General features: G+C 37.2%; 1 protein-coding gene across 1 annotated transcript; it reads right to left on the bottom strand.

Moving 5' to 3' along the window:
• Positions 1-229: 229 nt before the first annotated feature.
• LOC145121792 (uncharacterized) lies at positions 230-778 on the bottom strand. Its single transcript, XM_079057493.1, has one exon. It carries the CDS (start codon positions 776-778, stop codon positions 230-232), a length of 549 nt encoding a protein of 182 aa, XP_078913619.1.
• Positions 779-11,758: the final 10,980 nt, after the last annotated feature.

Below are 11,758 nucleotides of genomic sequence, written 5' to 3'. Positions count from 1 at the left end.
AATCCAAGCAACAAGAAAGGTATGTACTTCTACTAGTTTTTATATTACATATTCCCCATGCCATGCTAGTTAGGAAGTAAACCTTGAAAAATCAAATTTGCATGTATATTAGAGAAAACATAGATTCAAGGTTTATAGGGTTGCATGTACACCATAGGAGTGTTAGAATGCTCAAAACCCATCACCTTTTTCTTGACAAACAAAACCGGAGCTCCCCAGGGTGAGAAGCTCAGCCTGATGAATCTTTATCGAGGAGTTCGCTTAGTTGGCTAGATAACTCCTGCATTTCCGCAGGGGCTAACCTATCGGGTGATTTGTCAATTGATGTGGCTCTAGGTATCAAGTCAATTCGAAATTCAACCTGTCTCACAGGAGGTATCCCCGGGAGGTCTTCCGGGAATACGTCTGGAAAGTCGCGCACATCCGGAATATCGTTGATGTTCTTTTCCTCTTTCTGTTTGTCCACTACGTGGGCTAGAAAGGCATGATTTTTCTTGTGCAGGCACATTTGTGGCTTGATGCACGAGATAAGACGAAGATTTACACCAGGTTTATCACTGTAAATGATTAGAGTTTCGTTGGTGGGTAGGTGAAGGCGAACGACCTTCTCGTGACACATAATATCGACATGGTGGGGCCTTAACCAGTCCATACCGATTATCACATCAAAACTTCGAATATTAACCGGCATTAAGTCGATTAAAAATGAGTGGTTATTCAGTGTTAACGTGCATCCTACGTATATATCTTTGGTTGTTTGATTCTTCCCATTAGCCATCTCCACCGTGAGGGCTTCACTTAGCTTTTGGGGTTGTTGATTTAGTAGGTGTTTGAATTTATGACTCACAAAACTTCGCTCAGCCCCACTATCAAATAGAATACATGCGTAAGTGTTGTTGAGGGGAAACGTACCAGTAACCACTACCGGATCTTGAACCGCCTCCCCCTGCCCCATTGTTATGACCCTGCCTGATCCTCCTGCACCCTGAGTGTTGGCTTTGGGGAAGTTTCGCTTAAAGTGACCAGTGTCTCCACATCCATAGCAGGTTTGACCGGCCCCGACGTTGTTGTGGGGCTGCTGATTTTGCTGAGGCTGAGACCTGCAGTACCAGGCAGTGTGTCCTTTGAGGTTGCAGTTGGTACACTGCATGTCTCGAAAAGCACCGTTGTGGTGATAGCTGCATTTGCCACACTTGGGCAAAGTACCAGCGTAAGGCTTCGTAGGAGCTGGTGTGGTTTAGACTGGAGCGAATGGAGCTGGTGTGGCTTGAGTGGTAGCAGCGTGAACTGCCACTGTTTGTGGTTTCTTGGAAGATCCTGAAGACTGTCCCCCTTTCCTTTTATTTCCTGAATTTTTCTTGTTACTCCCTTCCTTCTTGGCTTCAGTCTCAGTAGTTTTGGTACTTTTCTTATTTCCATGATCATAAAGCTTCTGAGCTAGACGCTTTGCACTGTCGAAAGTTTCAGGGTTTGCTGCAATTATGTATCCCCTAAATTAGAGGAGTTAACCCCCATATGAAACGTTCGATCTTCTTTCCTTCTGAGGTGATCATACCCGGGCACAAAAGTGCTAACTCACTGAATCTAGCGATATGAGCTTCAATATCTGAATTTTGCACTGTGAGATTCCATAACTCCTGTTCCAACTTCTGTATTTCTCCACGGGGACAACATTCAGCCAACAACATCTCCTTGAGTTCTTCCCACGACATGACATTTGCAACTGAGAGTGTTAGGGCCTCAACGTGGCCATTCCACCATGACAGTGCTCGATCGACAAACGTGCAGACTGCGAATTTTACCTTGCTCTCTTCAGGGCATTCACATATTTCAAAGACCGACTCGATCTTCTCAATCCAGCGCTTCAAAGTTATGAATTACCCCACCGGTTCCATTGAATGTTTGGGGCTTTGCATTACAGAAATCTTTGTAAGTGCAGACTTTTGTAGACCTTTGGTTCATTCCCTGGTTAGAGCTTCCTGTTCCCTGACCGTTTCCGCCACCATGGTTTCCATTTTGAATGTGAGCCAATGCTGTAGTGACTGCAGCCGAGACTGCTGCCTATAAAGCAGCAGAGTTTACCTCCGGTGGAGGCGGTGGTTGCGGCTGTGTGTTGTTGTTTCTACGAACGTACCTTCGAGGCATCTTCTGTCATGGAACAGAAGGATGATGAGCACTTAATATTTGTTTCGATGATTTGATTTGTGTTTATAAGCGAAATCATATAATATCATGAAATAATGAAAGTAGAACTAATAGCAGATAACAACATCAAAAATAAAACACACACTTGTTTCATTAATGACAAGGATTTAGTACATGTTTTATGAAAATTTGGCCTTTATAAGCCCTACAGTATACATGGAATAATAGTCAAACAGCGTAACAACCCCATCGAGTAGTGTGATCACTTAATCGAGGGGTTAACCCTACATGTATAACATAAAACCAAGAAGATAACATCGAGAGGATGTGGCAGGTAGGATGGGTCCTACTCGCGGTGTGAGGTATCTGGTGGTGCTGATGATGAAGCGGATGCTCCTTGAAGTCTGGCCAACTGGCGCTCCGTGACACGTAGCCGGGCTTCCAACGCTGCCTGCCTCTCCTGGTAGTCCCTCAATACCTCCTGAGTCTGTCTCTCGGCGTGCTCCACCGCAGCTCTCATTGCTTCCATCTGAGCGGCAGTCGTCTGGGCCTGCTCCCCAATGTCTCGTGTCCTCCTGACAATAATCGGGAGTGTGCGGTGTCGGATTAATGTCTAAGTCCATAACTATATTTGGTATGTACTTGACCCGACCCGGCATGGTTCATTTGGGTTGCACTTCACCGGCACAATTTATATGGATAGTCTTTTGAGAATAGTATATTTATGATTTATATTAATATATTATAAGTTCTAATATATTAATATGGAATCATATTATTTAATTAGTATTGATAAAGAATTAATTTGGAATTAATTAAGTGATCAAAAAGAACTAATTAAATATGGACTCTTATATATATGGAATGGGCCAAGTTCATTTAGGTTGGACTAAGCTTTCATGGATGGTCCATGGAGCTTTTAACCCATGGATCCTATGTAAATGAAAGGTCATGGGTATTAGGGTTTACATGGATGTAACCCTAATCCTCCATAATATATAAAGGGGTCCTTGGCTCACAAAATTGGCACAAGTGTGTGAAAATAAGAGTGGGCCGATTTTAGTGTGCATACATATTCTCTCAAGTTCTTCCAAGGTGTTTTGGTGATTTGTGATTCCATTTGAGGCTTCCACACTATTGGGGCTAAGCTCTTAAAGCTTGAAGACATCAAGCTACATCAAAAGGTATGTCATCTAACTAGAACTTTGTAGTATAGGTGCTTCATAATATGCTAGTTAGGATGAAACCTTGGAATAGTTAATATTTGCATGTATAATAGAGAAAACATAGATCCAAGGTTTATAGGGTTGCATGTACACCATAGGAGTGTTAGAATGCTCAAAACCCAACAGTGGTATCAGAGCCATGGGTTGTTTTCTGTTATATTGATGCAAATGTTTTATTTTCAAAGTTGAAAAAAAAAGAAAAAAAAACATGACGTTTGTCAAATTTTAAGATAATTACTTATTTTGTGAAAAACGAATTATTTGTAAAATTTGAATCATTTGTTATATGAGTTGAATTAGGTCAAATTTAGTAAAAGATAAAATGATATGATTATTTTATTAGTTTTAAAAGTTTGATCTAAATGTTTTAAGGAGTTACATATTTTGTCATAAAATTTTGGAGCTCAAAAGTTTTTTTTAAAGTTGTGATCTTAAGGGTTTTTGAAACTTCCATAAGTTATGGATATGAAAGTTATTTTTAAAAAAAAAAATTTGATTCAAAGTTTTTATGGAGTTACAAAATTTGGTGTTAATGTTTTAAAGAATTCCATAACTTGTTCTTAAGTTATGGAACATGGAAAGTTTCATCATAAAACACCATTAATTCCATAAGTTATGGAATCCAAAGGTTTTCAAGAATTACAAAACTTGCCCTCAAGTTTTGGAATTTGAGAAAAGTTTTTTATGAAAAAAAGAATTGAATTCTAAAACTCTTGGGTTCATAACTTAAACAATTAATTAAATGGTTTTAATTTTGAGTTTAATAATTGGAATTATGATGTTTTGTTGAATAGTTCAAATTAACTCTTATGGACTTTATTAATAGTTAATTAAAGCGTTTAATTAAAAGAGTATTATTAAATCCATAAATATATGGTTTGAGTTTAATTAAATTAAAAGTCTAGTTTAATTAATAGATTAAACCACCAAGTATTTTAAATGTCTAAAATACACCGTTATACTATTATAATATTAAAAGTTTAATATATTATATGTATAAGAGCAAGTCGTCTTACCATTAGTTGGCCTCATTCACGAAGCCGGTCTATAAGGGGGGTATAAGGTTATTGCCTATAAAATGGCAGTTTAATGGGTGTCCACTCTCACTCACCGCTTCCTTGACCGGTGGAGGGTCGTTAGCCGAACAGGTAGGACAAGGACTATAATTCTCCCTTCATTATAAGTATAATGATAAATACTAAGTAACTAAACACTTATAAATTCCCAATCTTAGTTACTTAGGAAAATGTGAATAAGGTGCTAATCCATGAAATTACACTTTGCACTTTGTTTAAGCTGTTAGTGGAGCGTGTGTGGTTAACCGGCACACTAACCTGGACTTAACAAGGTAGGCAAAAGGTAACTTAATATTTATCATAGTATCGGTGGAGCTCGTGTGGTTAACCAGCACATCGATTGACGGGTAAATATTAAGGGTACCAAGTATATTTGCATGGTTACTTCACACCTTGTTTTGTGATCCTCGACATCCCAGTCACAAAACCTGAAGGGCACACTCGAGATTGAAACATGCCATTGAAAAGTTCAACGAATCTCAAAAGATCTAGGAGTTTCAAATCCAAGTAAAAAACCTAATTAAATTATTTCGTTTTTCATGGTGGGAATTGGTAAATCGTCATTTACCTACCTTCAACTATTTTATAACTCGGATTACGGCATCCCTCTTCCAGTTATAAATAGGTTGTTGGATCCTAGCCTTAATATTTCATATTGGGTGTTATATTAAGGACTTTAGATCAACTATCTTGAATATCTCCCAAAAGATGTCGAGTTCAGACATCTATGATCTTCCCAAATCTCTTGGAACTTTACTTTCTCCACCTCCTCCATTTATTCTCCCTAACCCACAAGTTCAAGGTGACTCAAGCCCTAATGGCAAGCAAGGTATATGTGTGATCACATCTTAGAGATGAAGTCACATATTGACAAGTCGGGAGAGTTGGGTGTCAAAGTCTTGAGAAAGTTGGATGTTCAATCACTTTCTAAGTCACATAGTGAGTTCCTTTGGGACTACTATGAAACAGACTATGACATGAACCTTAATGATCATATCTATTTGCTTGGTGCTGCTGAATCAGCAATGATTTGGAACGATAGTAAAACAAATTTGATTAGAAGATCAACTTCCCAAAAACTTTATGGACAGTGACAATGGTGACACTGGAAATCCAGAAAAAGCATTCTCTTCCCAATGGAAAGGGATTGGACATAGTCAACCCGGTTGACCAAATGGTAAAGAGAAAGACTAAGTCTGAGATAGTCCCATTACCAAAGGGTCCATATGTTTATTTTGCCAAAGGAAGGGGCGTTGATTGCAAAGCTGCCAAATTTACCTAAGGATGTTAAAGTCAATAAGTTTGACTCTACATCAGGTAGAGCCCATTATCTAACTCTGTTAAGTTCTATTCTGAGATCCTCATTACATGATGTGACTGGGTCACATGTTGATGTTTTAAGAATCAAAGAATAGAGAGAAATCTTAAAGGAAGTATATGCTGATTCTGATCGCGAAGGTGGATTTCGATCGCATCAGAATTTTGAGCAGTTGCTTAAGAAGTTATGATATATTGCTAAGGAATAGATAACAACAATTTTCCATGTGGATTGTAAGGATAAGTTTTTCCGCAAAGTTTTAAAATAAAAGAAAATTGTTTAATTTTATTTATTTGAAGTATCCTTACAATGGCATTTGTGGAAAATTGTTGCTTATATGATTCAACTGACAGCAATATTGGAAAATGGATTTGATTCTTTCATTTGTGGTAGTGTCTAAATTTACCAAATCAGGAAAGTTCCTCATCGACCAAGTTTCAATTGGACCGAAACTTGGAATCATGCAAGTTGAATAGTATGATGAATGAGAACTTTCAAGCATTGGAAAATTAAGACTAATTACTTGTTCACATGGATGTGTGAGTCAAGTGAAGGACTAAAGGGATCGAGTACACATTCTTGTGCACTGGTCATGTCCACCAAAAAGCTCGTTAAGACTATTTGATTTACTAAAGTTTAGTAAATATGGTTATACTTACAAGTTTAAGTATAATTCTGAAACATTGGAAAAGTCTCAATGTATGGCAGAACGAATGGGAAGAATCAAATTAGGCAGAAAGATAAAAGTTTCTCAAATCTGAAAAGATGGGAGAGTACTTTAGTATCATGTTTGTGATCATCTTAATGATTTAGAAATCATATCACAATTAGTCCTCTAAAGGTCTTCTTAGTGCATTCTTATGACTAAGAAGAGGAGTCATGAATTGTTGAAATGGTTAGAGCAGGAAGATGAGTCATACTTCGTTCCAAAACAATTCTTAGAGTCATACTCCAAGATTGTAACTTGAGTGACATATCTTAAAGAAAGGTTTAAAACACTTGTCAAATGTAAGAGTAAAAGTGTCCTACTCTTGTACATTTGAAATTGGTAAGTTGTGATGTTTTGGATAAAACAAAGACCAACTAAGGCCAATTGTGTGAAGTGTTTGTCTTGATAAAGAATCCGCACTATCTCTTGAATATTTGGCAAGATAGTCTTATATGTCAAGAGGATAGTGGGAGTCTTAAAGATCCTAAAAAGAATTTCAAGAACTAATCAAGAATAAAACCTGAGGTTCTTCACTAGCACACGACTTGAGGTTTATAACCTATCGTGTTGACATATTCTGTGCCCATTCCAGTTAAAGTTGGCTTTGCATAGGAGTTCTGAAAGTTCTTAATTGGTTGCATAACAACTTGGAAGCAATGGCAGGCCCTGTACTGCCAGGTGGCAAGAAGTTAAGATTGCATAAGTTCAGTCCATATGAGTTTGGATTTGTCATTATCCTTGTCTTGTGACTATGGTTTTGACGATTCACATGGATAAGAACACATACACCATAAAATCTAAGGGTCATAAGGTTTCTCTCCGATTCATGAAAATGATGGTGAGGAAACACTTCCACCAAGTAGATTTGAAGCAGATGGCAAAAGGTCTAAACAATTGAGACTATGATTACGGCATCCCTTTTCATAGTTCTGAAATTGTTTAGACACACATGCATGCTATCTAAGGAAAGGTGTATGATTTTGATAAAGTTTTATCAAAGCATCTCGTATCAGAAATCTGAACTTTGGTAAGAAAGTCAATAAAGTATTGATTTCTAGAAGTCCAGCTCATTTCTGAGTACATGTCAAAGCTAGTGGGAGCATAAGTGTTATGCTAATAATCATCATGTAAGTGGGAGCATGATAATTATTGTTAGTGTTGCAAGTTAGCAATGTTAATTATAGAAAACGAAAGTTTCAATTCGTGAGGCTGCAGGGATTGAAAAATTTGTTTTGCTATAATTAGGGGAGAGGATATACTTCATTTCAGTTCTAAAGGCTTAGATTGAGACCTTAATCATCTTTAGTCAAGAATATATATATGAATTTCATGTTGGATTGGTTCAACTTAAGGAAATTCTATATATTGCGTTCTCAAAATTCGATTATGATTACGGCATCCCTCTTCATAGTCAAATTTTGAAAACATGGCAAATAAAAATATTGTAGCAAAAGATTGGTCTAGAATCATGTCTTTATGTGAGACATCATGAATCGTGTACCATTTGCTTTGGGTACAGGATCGATTGCATGTGCTATAATATTTGTCATTTCTAAATTTTTCCAAATGCCCAGAGGCATTAAGAAGGGAAAAGGTCTAGAATTGGATATGACTAAAATGATTAAGCAATTGTCGAGGACAATCTGAGGTTTACCAAAGATTGGTTGCTCAGGGACAGTTGGAAGTATAGTGCTAATTTTGGAAGGACCATATTGACATATTCTGAAAAGAGGCATCTCTTGTTCAGAAGTGATAGTCAAAATGAGAATATGGAGTTGTCTCCATAGGTGGAAGTTATCCGTGTAAGATTAGAAAACTTAATGCAAGAAGCATGTCCAAAGCAATGTACTTTGAATATGAGACTTAGTTTCCATGGAGTTGATCTCCATTGGAATACCTTATAATGACTGTTGACAAGTCTTTGTGACTTTGTACATATTCATTACAGGAGGGTCAGTGCATATAAGTTTAAAATCTAAACAGATTTTGATAAATGATAGGAATTTGAAATTCTCACATTTTTCGATAAGGATTTGGGATTGTGCAATTAGAATCATTGAAATTATGTTCAATTGGTTTATTTCACAAAGTAAGGATCATTGGACAAACATAGAGTGCATACTTGGTGTATGGCAAAGCTATTGTTTAGAAAAACATAGTGTACATGCTTGGAGCATGGGACAACTAGTGTTTTTAATTCAGGTATAAAGTTGATAAAACCGAAACAATGAAATAATGAGTAATCAGTATGGTGATAAATAAAAGTGTTCTATTTATATTCATAGGGTTTGATACCATATTTGATTCATTTATTCTTGTGTTTCATTTTGCATGTTTTGACTTCCAGAATAAACTAGGTCATTCTTCCTGAATGACTAAGTTATTCAAACTATCCATAGTCGGTCATATGTTGGAAGTAGATATGAATCAAGACTGTCATGGGTTGGCTTGTAGAGGTCTAAGATGTTGGACAAAGCGGTGCTACAACACTCATGAGTGCTCATAAGTTCTCAGTATTGGATTCAACCCACGCTCATTTGAATCACTTCATGGATTTTATCACGAGTGATCATGAGACGATAATATCTTATATTCTTAAAACCTAGAGATATGAGTTGTTACTATGAGTTGGTTATACATTGATTGCACTAAAACGCATTGGTAACTCGATGTTATAAAACGTGCCTTTGTGTATGATTCAACAAGTAGTAGAACAAGCCATATGAGTCGAAGTTTATCCATTCCTTTTACCTTCGGGATAAAAGCGATATCTGTGGGCCCCTCGATGATTTAACGATGACACATGTGAGTGCTTGGCCAAGCCAGGACTGATTTGATTTGTTCAATCAGTTAGTCATCATAAATCGAAAATCAGGAAACAACAAATGGACAGAGAGAATGATTATAATCCATGTCTCAGTCCATATGATATCTAGAATGGAGGAATATATGATCCCTTATCTAATGGACAAGTCATTGACAAGGTCAGAGTTCGACAGCGGCTTTAAGAGCTACGATTGCCAGTAAGGTTTTGAAGTCATACTCAATAATAGTTTTAGACTTATCCAAGTGGGAGACTGTTGGATTAATGTCTAAGTCCATAACTATATTTGGTATGTACTTGACCCGACCCGGCATGGTCCATTTAGGTTGCACTTCACCGGCACAATTTATATGGATAGTCTTTTGAGAATAGTATATTTATGATTTATATTAATATATTATAAGTTCTAATATATTAATATGGAATCATATTATTTAATTAGTATTGATCAAGAATTAATTTAGAATTAATTAAGTGATCAAAAAGAACTAGTTAAATATGGACTCTTATATATATGGAATTGGCCAAGTTCATTTAGGTTGGGCTAAGCTTTCATGGATGGTCCATGGAGCTTTTAACCCATGGATCCTATGTAAATGAAAGGTCATGGGTATTAGGGTTTACATGGATGTAACCCTAATCCTCCATAATATATAAAGGGGTCCTTGGCTCACAAAATTGGCACAAGTGTGTGAAAATAAGAGTGGGCCGATTTAGTGTGCATACATATTCTCTCAAGTTCTTCCAAGGTGTTTTGGTGATTTGTGATTCCATTTGAGGCTTCCACACTATTGGGGCTAAGCTCTTAAAGCTTGAAGACATCAAGCTACATCAAAAGGTATGTCATCTAACTAGAACTTTGTAGTATAGGTGCTTCATAATATGCTAGTTAAGATTAAACCTTGGAATAGTTAATATTTGCATGTATAATAGAGAAAACATAGATCCAAGGTTTATAGGGTTGCATGTACACCATAGGAGTGTTAGAATGCTCAAAACCCAACATGCGGTCCGCTGGCCCTCCATGTCGGAGGTCGTACATTCCCTCGTGCATGCCAAAGGGTGGTCACACCCCTTGCTGTCTGCTCCATCGCCAAATATCGTGGGCCTATGGAGGCATCGGGCCATGGGGGCCCATCCTGAACGCTAGCACTCATGTCATGTATGGTGGGTTGATGACCTCAGACTCCGCATCCGAGTCATCCTCATCACTCTCGTCGAGTTCATCCTCATCAATGTCTATCACTAGTTCCGCGGGTTCCTCTTCCAGTTCTTCAGGGTCCTCCATGGGTTCTTCTTCTGGCTCCTCCTCTGGCTCTGGCTCCAGCCACCCCCCATTCCCCTGATTGGGGAAGTAGGGATCACCAGGAAGGTGGAAGCCAGCCATAGAGTCTGTACGAGAATATAAACACGAAAGGGAATATAAGGAAATTACAATAAAGGTTTCCCTTACTGTTAAAATACTCCTATAGTATTTTATTTGTTTATGTTCGGTTCATCAATCCTTTGGGTATTAGGTTGACAAGTTTGAGATTCGTTTTCCACCCTTATCACTCCCAAATACATGTTGGTCGTATTTTGAATAAATATAGTTGATCAGGCTATATTTATCCCCAATACGATTATATAACTGCCTAGGTTTAATCACGATGTCCAACTCCTCCGAAAACTTTTATTGTTTTCTTATCTTTGTTCAGAGTGTTTTAGTCTCAATGTATTTATAGTTGCATATCTTATATGATTAGATATGCCAGTTCACTATAAACATTGCTCTAATACCAATCTATCACACCCCGAACCAGACGGCGGAAACGTCCGGGGGCGGGTGACTTCATCTTGTAATATCATCACAGTATAAATAAATAAATCAAAGACAACATCATCATCGTACATGAAATATAACAACCATCATAGTTTACATCAAAGTGTTGATTCACAAATTACATCCCAAATGTTAAATGTATGATGAAAACAAAAATACAACAAAAGTCCACGTTTCCTTGACGACCGACTTGATTAACGAGTCCCTGAGAATACAAGTTATTTTGAAAACGTCAACATATATAAAGTTGGTGAGTTCATAAGCATGTTTGTATGAAAAGTTTTGTATCATTTTGTAAACACCAGAAAATCTGATATTTTCCGTAAAAGTAGTTGAGAGTTTTGTTGCAAATCTAGTATTAAAGCATGTGTGTTCCTGTTTTAACAGTGTATAGAGAGAGTAACCCAGAAAATCCTATATTTTCTGTAAAATGTAATATATAGTATATATTCCCCAGAAAATCCCATATTTTCTGTTTATAAAAGTATTGTGGTCTTAAAACCCTAAGACCCGAGTAATGAAAATGTATAGTTCGTACTTTGTATCACGAGTATAGTATTTGTATTCCGTAAATTTATTATGTTTGTTAATCTCTATGTGAGTCGCTATAACCATACTTTATATGAATGATATGCCTG

This window comes from Lactuca virosa, chromosome 6 (assembly GCF_052849685.1).
Source record: "Lactuca virosa cultivar CGN04683 chromosome 6, Lactuca_virosa_CGN04683_v6, whole genome shotgun sequence".
NCBI classification, from domain to species: Eukaryota; Viridiplantae; Streptophyta; class Magnoliopsida; order Asterales; family Asteraceae; genus Lactuca; species Lactuca virosa.
This window is presented reverse-complemented; position numbering and strand designations above follow the sequence as displayed.